This window comes from Ursus arctos, unplaced genomic scaffold (genome assembly GCF_023065955.2).
Source record: "Ursus arctos isolate Adak ecotype North America unplaced genomic scaffold, UrsArc2.0 scaffold_22, whole genome shotgun sequence".
In the NCBI taxonomy this organism is placed as follows: Eukaryota; Metazoa; Chordata; class Mammalia; order Carnivora; family Ursidae; genus Ursus; species Ursus arctos.
In genome coordinates this window covers 55,175,863-55,196,815 of record NW_026622897.1, presented here as the reverse complement: position 1 = coordinate 55,196,815, position 20,953 = coordinate 55,175,863, and the positions used below count along the sequence as shown (strand labels likewise).

The 20,953-nt window shown below is 57.1% G+C and overlaps 1 protein-coding gene across 4 annotated transcripts in view; it reads right to left on the bottom strand.

Moving 5' to 3' along the window:
• The window catches only part of PDE2A (phosphodiesterase 2A), a 92,714-nt gene that overhangs the window by 60,994 nt on the left and 10,767 nt on the right, over nucleotides 1–20,953 (bottom strand). Inside the window, exon 2 of one of the 4 annotated variants that reach the window (XM_026518030.4) lies at nucleotides 3,926–3,998. In XM_026518030.4, the coding sequence (XP_026373815.2) occupies nucleotides 3,926–3,998 (73 nt within the window). Of the gene's footprint in view, nucleotides 1–3,925; nucleotides 4,116–20,953 lie in introns of those variants that run through there. The other 3 variants (XM_026518028.4, XM_026518029.4, XM_057316589.1) reach the window with 3 other exon arrangements.

Sequence of the window (20,953 nt, the reverse complement as noted above, 5' to 3'; positions counted from 1 at the left end):
GAGCCCAGCTCAGGACACACGGGATGGGCAGACCCGGCCTAGCTTCTGAAGAGCTTGCGTTCCGATCGGGAGCGGGAGCCTAACACCATGGGGTGCACACCCGGAGCCTCGCAGAACCAAATGCACCTGAGGCTGGGGAAACAGACGGGAGGGTTGTGCGCTCGGGGCCTAGGGGGCTGACAGTGTGGCTGGGCTGGCAAGATGGGGTTTCTCTGACACAGGCAGCGGGAGCCCCAGGAAGCCTATTCGGGCACCACTACGTCAGACGGGGCCCGCCTGGTGCATAGCAGGTGCACGATAACTGCTGTAGACAAGGGAATGAGTTGATCTGTTAAAGGAGGTTGGAATCTGGAAAGAGCTGCCTAAAAGATGATGATGACGATGACGATGATGACGATGACAGTCATTCTGGCTGAAGACAAAGGGGTGGGAAGAGGGGAGGTGAAAGCTTGAGAAGCCTGGAGGCCCAGGGATGGCCATCCAAAGCCAGACAGTATGGCCTGGGAAGGATCAACTCCCGTCAAGATCCTTTTTTCCAGTTGAGCCAGAATCTTCCTCAGCCCCAGGCCACATTTCTCTGCCTACTCAACACCCCCTTCCAGGCCCAGCTTAAGCCCACCCACAGCAGGGAACCTTCTGGAAGGTGATACTCCCCTGATGACTCTGGTGGTCTGTGCCTTCCAATTGTCAGGAGTCCTGGCCCTTCTTCCTCTCAAATACCTGTCAGCAGGCCTCCCACTAAGGCTTCCCCACCACTTTCTCTGGAGGGTTTGACCTGGGTCCTCCTACTGACCGGCATCTCCCCTATCAGACAAGAGGGTCGCCAAAGTGTGACCAGGCTTCCTTTTTCAGATAAGGGTCTCCGTGAGGACGGGGACTCTTCCTCCTGTCAGATGTGAGGTCAACAAGAGGAGACAGATTAAAGCCTTCCTGGTTGACTCCCAGCCCAGGGACACTCCTGAGGGCCACACAGAGAAGGGAAGAGGACAGGTTGACATGCACAGGGGGGGCTCCTGGCTGCTCAGCACCCCAGAGATGACGTGAGCCAGAAAGGGCACCGGGCCAGCCATGGGACGAAGACCTCACGGTTGGCAAATTCACCCAGCGCCATGCCCAGCGCTCTTGCGCCAAGGAGGCCCCACTGGGGATTCCACCCAGGCCCCGTGGCCTGTGCGAGCCCCTCCCCGCTGCGGAGCATTGTGGGGTAGTAGTAAACACGTGCGCCCTCTCCCCTCCCTCCTCCAGAGCCCGGCCCAAAACACGACACAGACCAAAAGGAAAAGAACAAAGGTTCCCAGACCACGACATCACCCGCCGCCCGCCTGTCCAGCGCCTGCTCGGCCGGAAACCCCAGACAAAGGCCTTGGTCAAAGTGAGGAGGACGAAGGGCAAAGGGTAGAGGCAGCTTAGCTTGGGGCGGGCCACGACAGAACGTCACTGGGCATCTCTGGGGACCTAATTGTGAGGGAAGCAAGGACAGGATGGCAGCCAAGTCCTCCCTGCACACACACAACATTCCACAAACATTTATGGGACACCTGCTGTATTCCACACACGCCGAACATTATATACCTCGTTCCTCACCCCACACACCTTGTGCACACACTTCCTTGCCCCCCGCAGCATATCGCACGGCCCTCAACACTGCCCCCCGCCACACCGCTAGCTCACTGACACCCTTCACACACCTCTCACCACACACCACACATAAACAGCTCACAGGGAGAAAAGATCACATAATCCACATGTCACACTGAAAAGTCACAGAGCTCACACACCCACACTTCACACCACGCTCACACTCAACCTCCCACCACGCGCCTCACACACCCCACACTCACCTCCCCGACCACAGGCACACACATCCAATTAAATTCAACACACACGCCATCTAGACATAGAGACACACCCTGCATAGATAACGTGTACTCCTAATGTCCTACGTTTGTGGACACACACAGACCTGTGGTATAGACGATCCTGCCTGCCCACTGCCTCCTCCTCCCCACGGGCACGTGGGCACACAGACCCACACACACTTAGTCAACGTGCCCCTGGCCTTGGACCCCTCGGCCCTAGCTGCTGCTGCACGCTTGCCTACCCGGAGTGGCACAGACAGCCATCCCACAGACACGTGACACTCAAACACCAACTCCCAGGTCCTGACACATTTCCCAAGCAAGCCCAGGATGTACCACGGCACTCTAAGCCACCTAGGCTGCAAACACACTCGGGCCCACACACAGCTCCCCCACCCTCCTCCCCTCCACCAAGATGTCCAGTGAAACCCTTCATCAGGCCCCCACAGTGGCTCTTCCTGGCTACACACAACAGCCGAGAACATACGTAACCACACACAAAACCCCCATGCGGGCTGGCCCTACAACTCCACCCCATGGAGACAGACACACCGCATACACACGTGTTCCCTGTACACACATGTCATACATACAGCTTCCACTTCACACTCCACGCAGCCTCCCCAGCTGCACACGACAGGCAACGCCATACACACAATCCTCACACTCACCATAAGCCCACATGCGTCCCCCCAAATAATCACACTGGTGATGCCACACACAGTACTACATGACACGTCACACACGATCACACACAAGGCACACCCAACACATGCGACGTGGCCCATCCTACACAAACACACACACCCCAGACTCACCCAGCCCCGGAAACCTCCCACCACGGGTCACGAGCACCAGATTGCCGTCTACTCCCCCATTCCCCCATCCCAAGCCCCCAGCTGCCCCCAGTCCAGACCAGGACAGCGGGGATGGGGGGTTTATAAGTTGTGAACCCCAGTGCTCCACGGCACAATCCCCACCCACCTTAGATCCCTGGGCACCGCCCAAGGGCTGTGCCCTCCATGGTTAGTCCCACCAGCGCCCACACCATGCCATGCCCGACAACATGGGGCAGGCGGAGGTCCTGGGGACACTGGCCCCACACTCCGAGCCTATTCCTTCCTCACCCCAAAGCAGAGGCAGCTATAAGGGGAAGGGATGATCACAGGGTGAGACCGTAGAACAAAGATAGAGACCTAGAGAAATGCGGGGAAGTGATGGACAGACTGAGAGAGATGAACATGGGCAAAAGAGACCAAAAGACAGAAACGGAGGAGCAGAGAGAGAGGATGCCTGGAAGGACTCAGAGAAGGCAGAGGAGAAACCAGAGAATAAAGTGGGACCCCCACACCGGAGAGAAACAAGAGGAGAGGGTGAGACCCCCAAAAGGCTAGAGGACCTCCTACACAGGAGGGAGGGAGGATAGGAAAGCAGGAATCAGGTGCGAGGGGGTCCTGCAGAGAAAGACGCAAGCTGTGATAGAGACATTTGGACCCTGGGGTACAGTCCCAGGTGAGGACCGAAGACCAGATGTTTGAGTGGGAATCTGGGTGGGGGCACTGATGAGGCTGCCGAGTAGAGGTTCAGGGCGTTGGGGTGAGGTTCCAGCTCTGACTTGGGGTCCTGGCTGAGAGCTGGGGGTTCAGGTGTTCTGGGTGTACTTGGAGTCCGACATATATAGTGGGTGTTCAGGGGTTTGGGCAGGGGTCATCCACTCATCTGGGACGCAGGGGCTTCCAGGTTTGAACAGAGCTCTCGGTGGGGACTGGGGTCCTACTGTGGATTGGGAGTTCAGCGCTTGGAGTGGAGTCCCAGATCTGAAAGGGGTTGAGTCTGGGGTGAGGTTTGGACTGTGAGCTGGGGCTTCAAGGGCTCCGGGTATGGGCTGCAGTCCCAGCACAGGAGTGGAGGGGAGCTAGGGGAGGGGGCCCCACCTTGAGGTGGGTTCGGGGGCAGAATGGACCACGGAGCCGGTGCCCCGCACGCTCCTCGCTCCTCAGAAGACCCCGCCGGGCGCTCGCCCGACACCCCGTCCCCCTCGTGCCCAGCGCTGGGGGCCCCCCTACCTGCAGGCTGTCGGCGCATGGCTGCGGCGGCGGCGGCGGCTCGTCCGGCTTGAGGAAGACCTGCTGGCCCCGCCTGAGGAATTGGACAACAGCGATGAGGATGTGGTGCAGCACCAGGACCATGCTCGCAGCCGCCCGCCCGCCCGCCGGCCCGGCCGCTGCGCTCGGTCAGCGCGTCCGCGACAGCTCCGCCGGGTCCGCGCGAGGGTCCGCCCCGGCCCCGCCCCGGCCCGCCCACTCCCCGCCCCCCGACCGCGCGGCCCCGCCTACCCTCCCGCCACCGCGAGCTGCACCTCTCTGCTCGTCCGACCTGCGGACCCCCAGGCCCCCCGCGCCTGGCTCTCACCTCCCTTCTCTCTCCGCTCTCAAGACTCTTCCAGCTTGTCCGCTATTAGGATCCCCCACCAGGTAGCCAGCTCTCAGCTTCCGCTCGCTCCTCTGGCCCCTCGCCCTTCCTGTCGCTACCTCGCCTCTCGAAGCCCCTCTCTTGTCTGATCGCGTCCTCCCCCCCCCCACTTAGAAAGTCCTGAGACCAGCGCAATGACGGGAGGGGCGGGAGGCGGAGGCTGGGGGGAAGGGGCCGTTGACCCGATGCAAGGAGCCCCGGGCCGGCTCCTCTTCAGGAGAAACGGGGATGTCGGGGAGAATTTTAGAGGTCGCCCAGCGACGGACAGGCCTGGGGCAGTAGCCAATCTGTGCGGGGGACACGTGCTCACGGACACACGAGCGCACACACGAACAGGCGCACCACTCCTGAGTGCGGGGTAGGCGCCCCGGCCCCCCAGCACTGGACAGGCAGGTCTGCGTTGGCGTCCCCAGAAGCCGGAGAGGGTGCAGGCCCCAGGGCCACACAGTCCACAGTTCGCCGGTGGGACCCGCGCGTCCGGAGCGCAGTTCTCCGCAGAGCGGCCTCTGTGCTCTGGCGCCTGCGGCAGCCGTGACGCTTCTGCGCCCCCTGCTGTCCTATCGCGGCAGCGCAGGCCGGCCCTATTTGCCGTCTGCCTGGCGAGGAAAGTGGGGGGCAGGCGGAGGGAGGAAGGGTCACCTGGGCCAGCTCCCTGCCTGGACCCACCCAGTTCCTAGCCTCCACTTGCCGTGAGATCCGCTGGGGTGGTAGGACGTGTCTGGACTGGAGGGTGCGCTTTGCATCACTCCTGGCCTTTGCCAGCGACTTGCTGCATGACCTTGGTCAGATTCCCTCCCGTTTCTGGGCCTCAGTTTTCCCATCTCTTTCACAAGACTGCCAGGATAATCAACCCCGATAAAGGTGGGAAGGCGGCCAGAATGCCCTGACAGCCCTCGCTGTGGTCTGACCTGAATCCTTCCCACTGCACTGTGGGCCCCACTTGGAGGGTGACTCAGTGAGCCCCCAGCCTCCCCACCTCATGGGGCTGATTCATCTGGGCCCTTTCTCCCTGGGGAGTGATTTCCTCAACCTTGAGTCACTGAGCCCAGTCCTGGACACAGTCCAGGCCCCTGGCACACAGGCTGGCCGAGCCCTGGCTGTGCCATCAGCTCAGGGGGAACCCCTCCAAGCCAGGATTTCTCCCACCTCTGTTTCTAAGGCCCAGCTCTGAACATGCTTCTTCCTCTGCTCAGACACCTTGAAAGACTCCCTACTACAAACACAAGAAAGCCCAAGGCCTCAGTCTGACATGGCAGACCCTCTGTAATTTAGCCCTGACTTACATTCCCAGCTTTGAACCTCCTGCCGCCGTCCTTAAATTTATACTTTCTTCTCTACTCAGATGGGTGACTGCCTCATTCTCACCGCTAGACCCTTACCTATGCCGCCCTAGCCCTGATGCCCTCCAGATCCTGTCAGCCTGCTTATCATTCAGGGGCCAGAGGCCCACCTCCTCCAGGAGGCCTTCCCTTGCTGCTACCTTAGTCCTCTGGGTCCCCCTTCTTTGTCTTTCCTGGGTGTCATGTCTGGGAACATGGGGAGAAGTGGGAAGCTTTTCTCTCACTAAGTGATCCAGGCCAAGTCAATGTATTTTACTCTATCTTCAAATTGGGGCAATGTGGCCTACTTTTTAAATACTCTAGAAATCTACATGGGCTAGGATGGTGTAAAGGTTCTGGCCCAGAAAAGGGCCTCCCTTCCTTTTTTGGCCTCAGTTTCCTGCCCTGTAAAGGGGGTGACCAATGTAAAGGCTATATGGGAGGAGTCTGAACCCAGGGCATAAATCACCAGGCAAATCCTAAGCACCTGTCAGTCCCGAGCTTTTCTAGCCTGGCTGGGACACAGGTATCTAGACGGCATCTGTTACGGCCACTGGCCGGAGCTATTCTTCAAGGGAAGCCGTGTCAGAGCCTGCAATCAAGAGCCGACCCTGGTCCGGCACAGCCACCATCCCTTGGGCTCTCGGCTCTAGGCAGGACATCCACAGCGCTCACCTCCTGGAAAGTTCTTTCTCAGATCTTCCTCAGTCATCTTACACTGCAGCTCAACGGCTGGAGCCAGAGGGTTGGAGCCCTAACTGCCCTAGACTTGCTGTGTAATTCTGAGCGGGCCGCTGAACCTCTCTGGACCCCATTTTCCCCATCCGTGAAATGTTAATACACCAGATTCAATAAACAAACTTCTTTCTTTTGATGCTTGGCAGGATACAGAGGCTTTTTCAAAAACACCCCCTCCCCATGTAATCCCTGGAATTCTCCATCCAGCTCGAGCCCAGAAGAGGCTCCCCTAGATGGCAAAGCGACAGGCCACGCCCAAGCCCTCACTGCCAGGAAGTGACTCTTCCTGCAAGGCGAGGACCCCCCTCCGTTCCCCCACAAATCCCTGTCTGCTCCGCATTCTGTGAGTGGCTCCGCATTCTGTGAGTCCGTGTTGGGTTCTCACCCTGGCTCATGCCTGGGACTCCCCCATCCCAGATATTTTTAAATGTTCCCAGGTGATTCTAATTTGCTGCCAGGTTTAAGAACCCTGGCTGATGGGCTGCCTCTTGTTCCCAGCTGACCTCAGTCCCCTGGAATCAAGGGACAGGGCTGGCCCCTAAGGCCTGAGTGCGTACATCTGGAGCTGGGGGACCCTGTGTCTGAGGGCCTTTAACATTTATTCAACACTTACAATGTGCCTCCCATTTCAGCTTCTCAACAACACTAGAAGGTCAGATCTGTTATTAGCCACATGTTACACGTAAGGAACTCTGAGGCACAGAGAGACCAAGTAACTTGTCCACAGTCACACAGTAAGTAATGGAGCCAAAATTCAAACCCGGGCCATCTGGCTCCAATCTGTGCCCTAAATTCATGCTCCACACACATCTTGAAGAAAGGCATGTGAGAAAAACAGATTTTCCCACCTCTCCTTTTGCCCCCAACAATGCAGTGACTGAGGGTTCTATGCTCCCAGTCCCTGAACCCTCTGCCCATCTCCGCCACCGCCACAAGGGAGCCCAGCCCCAGGAATGCCACACCCAGTCCCTCTACACGCTTCTTTTCTTCGTCACCCCACCTTATGGGCCGCTCTAACTGCCCGGTGGCCCAGCTACTGAGTATTTTTAGGAAAAAGTGACTCAGCCAACAGCCTGTCAACCTGGGTACCAGGCCCCCCAAACCTCAGGCCCTGTCCAGAAACCGGCTCTTTGTTGTTCCTGATAATAATGATACCCCTGTGGGCCACTGTGCTCACAAAACACTTCCTTACCTGGGCCAGGAGAGCCGACTTTCCTGCTCGCCATCTTTCCAGCTGACAGAGTGGTACCGGCACACCCCCAGGAGACCCCCAATCTGCTCTCGTTCCCCATGCCCACATGTCCTACTTCCATAAGCCTGTCTGGCGCCTGACATGCACCCATCCCGTGGCTGGTAACCATGGTCGGATTCCTGGAAGCTGAAGTTCAAATCCGAATGAAGCCTGCCCTGACACACTGGGTGACCTCAGGCAAGGTTCTGGCTCTCTCTGGCCTCAGACTTCTCAGCAACTGTAAAAGTTGGCCTGGTTCTCACTGAGGGTTCGGGCAGCTCAGGTGGAGGTAGGCCTAGCCGGGCACAAAGCAGCTTCCTTGGGCAGGCAGGCCTGCCCGGGCATGCCAGACCCAAGGACTGTGAACAAGGACCAGATCCCAATATGGGAAGCTCCTCAGGAGACAGCGTGCGTGAGTCAGCCTTTCCATGACTTGGGGTGTGGAGCCCAGGGACTCTACCATCCTAGGGGCCCTGCGAAGGGACAATCCAAAAGGCGCCTGGCAGAAGCGGACATCCCTACAGCTTCTGTGTCCGTCTACGGCCTGTCCTCCACACTTCAGCCCCGGAGAGAGCATGGCTAAAGCCACCTAAGTAGCTGTGTGTGTGTGCAGGTGTGCAAGGCCTTGCACCCGGGCCTGTGAGCCCGGGGTGGGTGAAGGCAGGAGAGAGTATGACTACGGGTTTGTAAATTTCTTTCTTTTGGGAGGGTGTGTGATACTTCCATGGTAGAGCTGAATGTGTGTGTGCGTGCGTGTGTGTGTGCGTGTGTGCTGTGTATCTGTGGAACGTGCGTATATGTATGTGTGCGCACACAGGTCTGTGTGGGCAGGTGAGTGTGTATGCACACACGCAGGCATATGTGAACAGTCGTAGGTGTGCACAAGTGTCCAATATAAAAAATGTGCATTCATGTGTGAATGCACGTGCAAAGGTGCGAGTATGTATGTACTCAGATTCACACCTAACAGGGGAGCTGCCGTGGCCACCAGCCCGGGTCAGCTCTGTGTGTCCCTTGGCTATGGCCCCAGATGTGGGGGTAGCCCTCACAGAGAACGGCTCTGGCCACAGGCAGGTGCTGGGGAATATGGATTTGGGCTGCGGGTGAGCGGGGCCTGCCCCCAGAGCCCCCGCCGCAGCGGAGTGGGGAAGAGCACAGGCTGAGTGAACTCAAGCCCCGGGGCTATGGGGACGGGGTGAGTCAGCCGCGGGGCTCATCCATTTCCCTGTTATTTGGATACACGCTTGTCTGCAGCAGATGCCCGGGTCCATGACGCTAGAGGGTAAGGGAGCCGCCAGGATTCTGGCCCGGACCAGGCCAGGAGCTGCAGGCTCACATCCGGGCTGAGGTCCGTGGGACTCGGGCCTTGGCACATGTCAGGCCTTGGTGTCTGCTCTTATCATCTGCAAACCCCAAGATCCTTCTACCACCACACAAGGCCTCCCCAGGACACCGTAACCACACCCACACTCACCATCTTCCCACAGATACACAAACACACTCTTACCGCTCACACACACACACACAAACACACCCCTATACCTATAAATACACTCACATGACTCCTACACACAGAGGCACAGGTGGGCATGTCTGCGCCAGGGCTTCCTCCAGGGACCACTGTGCCTCCCTCCCGAGGCCCATACCTGCAGGAGTAATCTTTTCTGCAGCCTCACCCACACTCAATGGCTCCCAATTGCCTGCAGGACAAAGCTGGAGCCCTTCAAGGCCCTTAACCCCACCACCGAACAAACTTCCTTTCAGGCCACACCTGTGCTGCCTTTTGGCCACACTCCTCACGGCTTCCAGATCCGCCAACCAGCGCTTGCCATCACTCCACGCTTAGCCAGGTGCTCTGTGCTGTCCGCTCCAGGGAACAAGACTCTGTTTTGTTCATTGTTGTGACCCCAGCACCTAGAACAAGGCTCAACCCGGAAGAGTTGCTCCAAAAGACATCTTTTGACTACATAAATCAGTGGAAGAATCTTCTTTCCAGCCCCGTCTGCTCCCTTATGGAGGATGTGCCCCACTGTGTCTGTTGCCCTGTGTGCCTCCCCAGGCAGACCCGTCGCCCCTCCGGGAAGAGAAAGGTCTGATTCAGCTCCACGTGTGCATGTCCAGCTCAGGGCCAGGCACAGAGAGTAGGAATGGGGGGTGGGTGTGGGGGAAGAGCCCAAGGTGTCATGACCCCCTCAATAGGCACAGGGATGTCAGGAAGATTGGGGCCATCTGGGCCCAGCACACAAAACCTACATGTCCCAGGGAAGAGGCCTCCTAACTGCTTGCTTCATCTGAGCCCCTTTCTAAAGTCACCCTGACTGCTGACCTAGCCTCTGCTTGCACACTCCCAGGGACAGGGAGCTCACTTTCTTAGCAGCCAACCACTTCCTATGTGGGATGGCTCTGCCCGATGCTGACTCCTCCCCCAGCACCATCCTGGTAAACCCTGATCGTCCTGAGCCACGATTCCCATGGAAACCAGGAAGGAAGATGAACAGAAGGAGAAGCAGATCCCAGCTTTCTCAGCAGCTCTGCCAATCTTTCCAGCTTTGGGAAGAGGTGGGAAAAGGAGCTCTAGGCTCTCAGCCTACCACAAGGGAAGGCAAATGGGTTTGAGGTGCTCAGGCTCCCCTAACCCCAACCACCATCCTCAGGAGCCTGGGGTACTGCAGAGATAGTGCAGTGCTAAGAAATTACTTCAGCAACATCCACTGAGCCCCACCCCCTCACTGAGCCCCACCCCCTCACTGAGCCCCAGCCCCCTCACTGAGCCCCACCCCCTCACTGAACCCCAGCCCCCTCACTGAACTCTAGCCCCCTCACTGAGCCCCACCCCCTTCACTGAGCCCCACCCCCACACTGAACCCCATCCCCTCACTGAACCCCGCCCCCTCACTGAGCCCCAGCCCCCTGACTGTGCCCCAGCCCCCTCACTGAGCCCCACCACCTTCACTGAGCCCCACCCCCTTCACTGGACCCCAGCCCACTCACTGAGCCCCAGCCCCCTCACTGAGCCCCACCCCCTCACTGAACCCCACCCCCTCACTGAGCCCCAGCCCCCCTCACTGAACCCCAGCCCTCACTGAACCCCAGTCCACTCACTGAACCCCAGCCCCCCTCACTGAGCCCCACTCCCTCACTGAGCCCCAGCCCACTCACTGAGCCCCAGCCCCCTCACTGAGCCCCAGCCCCCTCAGTGAGCCACAGCCTCCCTCACTGAGCCCCAGCCCCCCTCACTGAGCCCCAGCCCCCTCAGTGAGCCACAGCCTCCCTCACTGAACCCCAGCCCCCTCACTGAACCCCAGCCCCTCAGTGAACCCCACCCCCCTCACTGAACCCCACCCCCCTCACTGAGCCCCAGCCCCCTCACTGAACCCCAGCCCCCTCACTGAGCCCCAGCCCCCTCACTGAGCCCCACCCCCTCATTGATCCCTAGCCCCCTCACTGAACCCTAGCCCCCTCACTGAGCCCCAGCCCCCTCACTGAGCCCCACCCCCTCACTGAACCCTAGCCCCCTCACTGAGCCCCACCCCCCTCACTGAGCCCCAGCCCCCTCACTGAACCCCACCCCCTCACTGAACCCCACCCCCTCACTGAGCCTCAGCCCCCTCACTGAACCCTACCCCCTTCACTGAACCCCAGCCCCCTTCACTGAACCCCACCCCCTCACTGAGCCCCAGCCCCCTCACTTGGCCCCACCCCCCTCACTGAACCCCAGCCCCTCACTGAACCCCAGCCCCCTCATTGAGCTCCACCCCCTCACTGAACTTCCATTCTCACCAAACACACACCCCTTTACTAAGCCCCATCCCCCTTACTGAACCGCCTCCTCTCATCCCCACATCCCAACCCACACCCCATCTCCTCCCCTCACTGGAGCCTCCTGCCCTCCAGTCTGCAGGACCATGAGGGGTGCTCTGACTTGCAGGCCCGGTGGATAGAGGAGGGCAGGCTTGTCCTCGGCCAAGGGTGGGTGCCCAGACTCCCACCCAGCCCCGCCTGGACAGCTGCCGCCCACAAGCCACCCCGCTTTCCTCGGCCAGCTATTCCTGGGCTGGCCCTGCTCCAGAGGGGCCTCAGGCTGCAGTCGGTCACTGAGCCCAGCAACCCCCCCCACACACACACACCAGGGTTGTTCAGAGCTAAGCCCATGAGAGATACCGAGGCACGAGAAAGTCTAAGCAACAGCGACTCAAGGCGCTGTGCTCTGAAAACTCCCTGCCAACGCAGAAACGCTCATAGAGGGAGGCCCCTGTCTGTGGCTTTGAGGTTCCAAGAACTCCCAGAGCTTTGTGTTCTAAGAAAATCAAGCCTCTATTATAACGTCCCTTTATTTCAAGAGTCTGTGCTTCTTACGTTCTATGTGTGCAAGAGCCTGGAGTCCCGAGAATGTAGGAGTCCAGGACTCCATTATTCTAACTGCCTGACGAGCCAGAACTCCGCTCAGGTCTCCATGCCCCTCAGAGCCTGACGGTCTGGGGGCTCGAGTCTTTGTGAATACCAGGTAAGAGAGAGGGCCCCTGCACATGGGAGGTGCACTCCAGCCTCCGGTCTCTTGCTAACACGGCTGTCCATCACCCTCCTTTCTGCTAATTAAATCTCAGGCAACTTTAAAGGAGAAGGGAGGGACTACCATCAGGGACCACCTTCCAAGTGCCAGGCCCACCTGGTTGCTTCTTTCATTTAGTCCCTACGATATTATTAGCCTGACATTACCATTGATAAAGCTGAGGTCCTGGGGCATGAGGTCATTTGTGTAAAGTCACATAGCTAGAAATAGTAGAAGAGTAATCCAAACTGGGCTCGTGGCAGACCCATACCTCCCGGGAGCAGGCTGACTCCTGAGAAGAGCCCAGGGGCCTCCTTCCGCGGTCCCTCCTTGGCCCAGGGTCCCAGCCGCCCCAAGCTCCAGAAGGCAAAGACTGTGGCTCCCTCTTCTCTTGCCTCCCTGAGCTGGAGGCAGCCTAGAGCCGGCCACATTTCCTGTCCTGATTGATCGAAAGGCACTGGATCCCGCAAAGACTCGTAAAGACTCCGTGGTGGGACCAGGAGATGTGGCGTTTCGTTTCTAAGCAGCCGTCGCTATGGAAGCCAGGTGCTGCCTGCCCAAGGCCTAGCAACAAGGCCCCCGGCGCAGGGCGGGGCGGAGGGCATTGTCAGGGGCTTCCAAGGCAGCCAGGGAGAGAGGGAGAGAAGGGGCATGGGCTACTCCATTCTCCAGGCTGGCTGGGCACGCAAGGGGAGGAAGGAGGCAAAGGGGCAGGACCAGGCAGGCTCTAAAGGACAGAAACCCAGAGATAAGGGCAGAGAAAGACTTGCGGAGACAGACAAAGGGAGTCCAGAGACAGTGAAAGGCAGAGACACGATCAGAGAGAGGAAGACGCAGGAAGGTGGGAGAAGACAAGAGCTGGTCAGAGTCACAGAAACCACTCACTTAGACAGTTGGCAGGGAAGGACAAACTCCCAGACAGACGTGACTCCCAGGGAAGGGAAAGGGTGTGCCAGAGAGAAGGAGGAAGCCACAGGGGATGACAGAGATGGATGGACATGTGACGGAGGAGATAAGCCTGAGGCAGGAGACAAGACAGTCAGAAAATAAAGGAAAAGAGGACTAGGAATGGAGGGGCAGGTGGGGCAGCAGGGACTTGGAGGCAGAGCAGACGGCAGCAGGGGCAGGCCTATCGCAGTGTGAGGACGAGGGCACAGGAGTCCTGAGCGGGCCCCTCCTCCTGAGTCTGCCCATCGGTGGCATGGGTGTCACCAGCCTTGTACCACCAGCCCCTCACCCACCCTTTCCTGCAGAATACAGAATCATCTAGGCCCTCAAACTAGAGGCTGGTCAGAGGTCCCATGTCTCTCTAATCCCCCAGGGACAGGTCTTGCCCAAGATCGGACAGTGAGGCACTCCCTGAAACGGTGGGAAGGCAGGCGTTGGGAATCCCAGTCCAGAGCTCCTCTCACCCTCACCGGAGTCAGACCACTCCTTGGTTTCCCATGAATGTGGTGGGTACAAAGAGGCACATGTGTCCCCCTACCAGAGTGAAGAAGATAACAGAAACTAAGATGGGACCCCTTTTATTTCCTTCTTCCTCAACAATCCTGTGTCGGGACACTGGCGACCCAAGGATGGAGCAGACAGCATCTGGTGGCGAGATGGCCCACACCTGTCCCTCTCAGGGGTGTGACCAGGAAAGCCAGACTCTGAGGAACCCCAAGTGGCCTGGCTCCTTGGGGACAGGGAAGTGGCAGGCACTTAATGGGCGACATCTCATTTGATCTTCCCCGTAACCTGTTACAAATGAGAAGACTGAGGCCCCCCAAAGGGAGTGACTCACTGTAACAAGCCACCGCCAGCCAGCAGGTACCTGAATGAGGACCTGAACCCAGGTCTCTGGGGGCCAGTGCAACTTGGAGAGCCTGGTGGAAGCCTCTCTGCAGGGGTGGAGGCAGCTGCTCCAGGAGGGGCCTGCTCAGGGGCCCGTCTCAGACGGCGGGGGGTGGGGGACGGTCTGCAGCCCGCTCTGGCCACCACTCCTCCCGGCACCGGCTGCCCTCCCCCCAAGTCAGAATGGGTCCGTCAGGTGTCAGGTTCTGATCTCTCTCTCCCCCTCTCTCCCACTGCTAATCGTCCTGGGGATTGTTAATACTGTCAGCTGCACCTGACAGCCGCTGGGGAGCTCATGTGCCTCCAGAGGCGCCCCATCCACCCCCATCCGCACCAGCCTTCTCGCTCCACGCTCCTGAGGGAGGAACAAGACGCAGTCTAATCAAGCACCTACTATGTGCCCCTGGTGGTGTGAAGCACTTTACATTCATTATCTCATTAAATCATCTCCTAGGGCTCTGAGGGCTTGCCCCCACCTCCTGCAGCTCCCGGCCCCTGGCCTTTCTGCTCGGCCCCCCACACCTCGCAGCATGCACCCTGGAAGCAGCCTCTGGGGCAGAGTGGCTCCATAGCCGTGGGTGCACACAGGTGCCTGGGAACTGGCAGTTTGACCCTCAGCTGCAGGGTCGATTATGGGGGGGCAGAAGGGGGAGGAATGGGGAGGTGTAGGGACAACAACAAAAGCGGAGAGAAAGGGAGAAGGGAGAGCACGCAGATCTGGGGGCACAGGGGCAGCAGGCTGCCGCTCACCAGCCACACTCTGCATGCACACGCCTCCTGCTGGGCCTGGGCTGCAGCCAGATGATCGACCCATGGCGCCACACTCCCTGGAGCCCCAGTTCCTGGAAGGCGGCGCTGCAGGCATTATCGATCCACTGCCTCCCAGCCTCCTCTTCCTGATGCCTGGAAGCTGCCTCCTCCATGCAGCCCTCCAGCTGATCGGTGTCACTGCCAGGGTGATTCTGGGGGCAGCCTGGGGACAACGAGCCAGGACTCCTCATCTCTTCCTCAGCCCAGCACTCTCCCTACTCCCCTGTCTACCTGGACCAGGTAGACTTGTGGTGCAAGGGCCAGCATGAAGGCTCATGTTCATGCATGGACGTGTGTGCACGTGTACATGTGTTTGTGTGCGCATGTGTGCATACATAAGTACGCCAGTATAGCAAAGGAGTTGCAAATAACAAGATGTAAGCCATACGACTTGGGTTCAAATCCCGGCTCCTCCATTTCCTGGGTATGTGCGCCTGTGAAAGTCACTTAATCTCTCTGAGCTTCAGTTTCCTTATCTCTGCAGTGTAGTTACCAGTAGTACCCCACTCACAGGATAAATGTCAGTATACACGCAGAACTGTGGCACAATGCTTGGCATACAGTATTTTTTGATACATGAGAGTTTTTATTTTATTACTGTCACTGAGCATGTGGGCATGTATGCCTGTGTAGGTATCCTTGGGAGGAGGGATTTCTGGTACTCCAGCAAGGGGAGTACTGCTGCTCCCTAACCCTTGACTCCCCTAGAGTAGGGGCTCTACACTCTCAGGCCAACCTCAGAGAAGGGGGAATTGCTGCACTGCTCCTCTCCCTGCCAAAAAACCTCCACCTGTGCTGGGTGAAGCTGTAGGAGGGAGATGGATGGCTTGGCGGCCACCAGGCAGAACTGGTGATTAGAAGGCTAACGGCCCAGCATCCGGAAAGGAATGGGAGGGAGGCTGAGCTGTGGGGCCATCCATCAAAGCCGGCAGGCCCAGCAATGCTGCATAGTGGGGTGGAAGTGAGGCAAGGGGACAGCTGCGAGGTAGGGGGAGTGTAGACAGGCTAAGGGCCAGGCAGCCAGGCCCTCCCAGCATTGACATGTTCAGTAACCCTGAGTGAGTCACTGTTGCCCTGAGACCTCAGTTTCTTCATCAGGACAACGGGGCTAAATGTCTCTCTCTGCCCTGATCAGTTCCAGCCACAGCGGACCCAATATCAGACCCCAGGGCTAGGAAGAGCCTGGGGAGAGTATGAGGGCCTCAGTGATGCCCTCACCTCCTAGGGGTGCCCAATTGAAACAAAGATCCTTGAGGGTACAAAGTAAAGGTTGTGGTGCAGTGCCTGGGCTGGGAGCATGACGGCCCAAGTTCCTGACCCTAATCAATTTCTGACCGAAATCCCTTGCTGACCTCAGCCAAGCCCCTGGCTTCCCAGGTCCTTCCTTGGATGCCCTCCCCAACTACCACCAACACACAAGAGGCAGGGAGGGCCATAAGCACAACACTGTCTATGCAAATTTCATTCAAACTAGGGGCAAACCCATGAGCCTTCCTCACCCTTTGGAGGCGGTGGTTACCTGGGAAAGTCCTGGCCAGCAAGTCTGAGGCAAGACGTCATAGTTGGGGTCTAGTGGGATCCTCGCAGAGCCCATAGCCTCAATCTGTCTTTAGTGACCTCAGTAAACTTGAGCAAGTCCCTTTCTCTCTCTGTGCCTCAGTTTTCCCATCCCTAAAATCAAACACACAACCACAACCACAATTCTTCATGGGCTCCTCTTTCCCTGTGGGACACACTGCAAACGCCTCATTGCAACCACTGCCTCCTAGTCCTTCCCCAGGTTCCAGACCTCCTCTGCTCCCTGCTACACCTCCTGCAAGTAGGCTGTGGATTTCTGTCAACCCCCATCCTTCTTTATGTTTCACCTCTGGACTCATGGTTCACCTACCCACCTCTGATCCTCTGCCTCTGCACTGGAAAGTCTCCTCTCTCAATGGGACCTGAAGCATCACTTCCTCTGCAAAGCTGTTTGCACAGCCTCTGGCAGAGCTAAGCCAGCCCCCCTTGCAGAGTCAACAGTGGCACCCACATACCTTCTCTGAAGCCCAGACCAGGATGTGTCTATGTCCCCATCTCACTCTGAGCTCTTAAGGGTGAGGGTTGGGCTGGGCCTGATTCCCAGAATAGGGGGAAGAGGTGGGCAGCTTAGGGCCTTGCACAGGGATGAGGCTTAGAGAAAATGGAAGGAAAGAAAGGAGGAGGAAGAGAGGGAGGAATGAAAAGAAGAGCAGGGAGGAAGAGAAACAACTGTCCTCCAGGTTCCTTTGGATCTAGCAATCTGAAGGAATGCTAGGCTCCTCCAGATGGAACCTCCATGCCTTGGTCCCTGCTCCATCCCCACCTCCCTCCCCCCGTTTCCCCCTTTGGGCTCCAGTCCCTGTCAAACACACCAGTACGAAGGCCCAGAGCCAAAGGGGTCTCTGGCCTCTGCCGCTGCACCCTGACTGGAGGCTAAGAACATGCCTGGTCGTCATAGCGATGGTGCAAAACTGTCATCACTAATTCATCGCTGGAGCCCTGGGAGGCCAGCGAGGTGTGAAGAGAGCTAGTAAAAACTGATCAGAGCCACCACTAGGGGCAGGAGTCTTGGGGCTGTGGGCCTGGGGGAGGACCAGAGATTAAACTCCATCACCCCAATCCTGCTGTGTCCTTCCCTCAGCCCCCCAAAGCCCTGATAGGAAGGAGGAGCACAGACCTTCGCTCAGTCTGTCTTGTGCACCTACTGTGTGTCCAGCTCTATCCAATCTCAGAGCTGGGGGTCAGTGAAGGCTGGAATTGGAAGTCCTGTACCCCAGCGTCTCTGAGCAGTTATCCAGGTCCTGCTGTCTCCAATAGGGCGGGGGGATGTCCCTCTTCAAGTCACAGGGGCTGAGAAGAGGTGGAGGGAAGTAGGAAGAACTGAGCCCATATGTTGTGCCCTCTCCAAGCAGGCGAATGTGCCAGGCATTCCTAAAAAGTAACTCATTCAATCCTCCTAGAAAACCTATAGGGTCAAAATTATTACTTCGTTTTACAGATGGCTGGTATTCTCTCTGCCTAAATCTTCCCAGCCAATCCCATTCCCCTCCTCCGGGAAGCTTTTCAGGATGCCCCATCCCGTGCTCATCCTCCCTCCCTTGAACTCCCACTGATGGAGTGAGGGTCCTGATCTCTCCAGTCTGACTGGACTGCTGGCTCCTCTTTCTCTCACCTGGAGCTGTGGAGCATAGACTGGGCAAGCTCCCCATCCCAGCTGCCAGCGACCAGAAGACCATGTCCTTTAGCATGGGTTGGAGCTGTCCGTGGTTCTGAACTTCCTAGGCCTGTCTCCTGAAGTCAATTTTTTCTGTCCTAAGTCAGCTCTTCCTCAGCTTTGGGGACAAAGGCCAGTCTCCACCTGTGAAGCACCCCTACCTCCCTCTCACTTAGGTCTTTCATCCACAAACCTTGAAACAAGGAACCCATTTGGAGTAGGAGAATGGGAATTAAACTAATACGCATTCACTCAACAAGCATTTATTGAACACCTACTATGTGTGGCCCTGTGAATAGAGCCTGGGATACGATAGTGAACAAAACACACTTACTCCCTGCCTTTTTGGAGATTTTTGTCGGTTAAGTCAGCACTGGAGTTTGCTTTATGCACATTAACCCACTTGATCCTTACAATGTGTGTGAAGGTGGATATTATTATGCCCATTTGACAGCAAAGGAAACCGAAGCATGGGGTGACAAAGGAACCTGTCCAAGGCCATGCAGCTAGTAACCAGGAAAGGTAGGCAGGTGGGTCACAGACCTGGTCCCTGCCCTCAAACAGTTCATAATCTAGTTTCCCTGTCCCAGTTCTCCAACAAGCATCTCTGGAAAGTGTTCCTTGAGTCTGATCTGAATCCCTCCTGCCACAGCTCTGACCTGGCCTCTCTTTGTTGAGACCTCAGTGGGGTGGAGGATCAGCTTTCATCTCCTTGCGGACACCTGGGGTGCTTCCATGAGCTCCCAGCCCTTTCTCCACCCCCACCTTGCACAGAGGCCTCCCCTTCCCCCCAGGAGGGAGTGAGGTGTGTGCTCTAAAAATACCTTAATCCCGCCCTGCTCTCGCTCTAATTAAGCTGAGTGAGTCACTACTTTAAGTAATTTATTGCTAGTTACATAATTGCTTTAATATTTGGTTCCAGAACTGGGGAACAAAAGTGCCCCCTTCTTTCCAGGGAATTGTTAATCCACAGAGGGGTTTATGGCCCCTGGAAGGGGGAGTTAGGGAGAGATGTGGAGTCATCTTGGGCAGGCCCCTGCTCCAGTCTGGACCCATACATAGCCATTCCCATCAAGGCCACAGGGCTCACCTGATCCAAGGAGAGGCAGGTTTGTGAGAACACCAACTCTGTACTCTCTTGTCACCCACTCTGTGGATTCCGAGGCCACCACTTCCAAATGACCCAGCCCTCAGACCCAGAGCGTACCCTCATACCCTCGGGAAACTGTGGGTTTCTGAACTGAACATCCCTTCCCCTCCCTGGCCTCATTAACTCTTCCAGGAGCTACAAAGGCCATGGGAACAAAGGCCCAGAAAGGGTGAGCATTTCCTTGGCATCTCCCAGCATGTTAGAAGCAGCTCCAGTCTATGTGCCCAGGTTTTCAGCTCAAGGAAAACCCAGCACCTCTTACAGTCCTACAAAAAGTCATCCCCCCCACCCCCCGCCGCCAAAGGGGATTGACTGCAAAGGGCACAGGGAAGTTTGAGGGAATAATACTCTCTTCTTGATTGAAATGGCAGTTATATGACTGTATACATTTACTAAAACTCATTGAATCATACACTTTAAATTGGTGATTTTATTGTATGTAAATTATACTTCAATAAAATGGATGTAAACAATTAAAAAAAAGAAGTTATACCCTCACCTTCTGAGCCACCCCCCCCCAAAGTGTAACACCTGTGCTGAATGGGCAGCCATGCAGAAACTGAGGAGGGGAGGTGCAGAGACCCAGCCATGGAGGGCACATAATAGGTCCTCACACCCATGTTTGTTTCACTCAGTTCCAATTAGCAAGGACTCACTAGGCACCTCCTGGGTGCACTTGCACATCCTTGATCGCATTAGCTCTCCCTCAGCTCTCACACAGCCCGGAGTGAGAGCCAAACTGCACGCCAAGTACATCACACACTTGTCTCATTTAATCCTTGCAACAGCCCTAATGAGGTGGGCTCTATCAGTGTCCCCCTTTCACAGACGAGGGAGCAAAGGTGGCAGAACTCACACATGTCCTGCTGCCAAGAAGTGGAGGAGCTGAGATTTGAACCAGGAGACAGTCCCCAAGACTTATGCTCATAATCACTCCACTCTACACCCCCCTTTACTGAACTAAGTGGCATGGGTTAGGAGACCATGTATGAAGGATGTGCCTCTGACCCGAGACGTTGAATCATGAGGTTTTTCCTTAGGCTTACAAGTAGAGGCAGGGTACACCCAAGCGAAGAGGGCAAGTGAGCATGTGTGAGCTCAGAGAGGTGGCAAAAGGCAGGACTGGCTTTGGGAAGGAGGGAACTGGGTTGGGCAGCAAGCCTAGAAGAAACACTAAAGAAAACAGGCAGAGCCTGAAAAAAAAATGAGGCAGAGGACATCTGGCTATGCCAGCCTGTGCATTAAATGCCTGCTCAGGCCCTGAGCAGTCAGGGCTCCTCATTGTTATTCCTGACTCTGTGTCCCCCAAAATTTGTCTCTGCTTGGTTTCTCAGCCCTAATGACCTACTCACAACCATAGCCACCACCTCACCAGGCACAGGCGAAAGTTTCATCCCCAAACTTGTCAAAGACCGGTTGGAAAATAGTCAGTGATGCCATGTAGCAGGGGAGAGCTCCAAGGTTGGGGAGTATGGAAGGGATGCCAAGACCTAAAGAAGGATAGGAATTAACCCTGTGAAGGGAGGGGGCATCCAGGAAGAGTGTTCCAGGCAAAGGGCACGCATAGGCAATAGCCCAGAGGTGACAACGCTGCACAGGTGGGGAACCAACGGTAGCTTGGTCTGGCTACCTGCTGGGCAGCCCGTATTGATGCCAAGTGTGAGTGTTTCTGTGCGCTGAATGTGCGTCTGTGTTGCATGTGTGCATACCTGGGTTGTGTGCACAGGTGTTGCAGTTCATCCCATTACTAGGTCAGG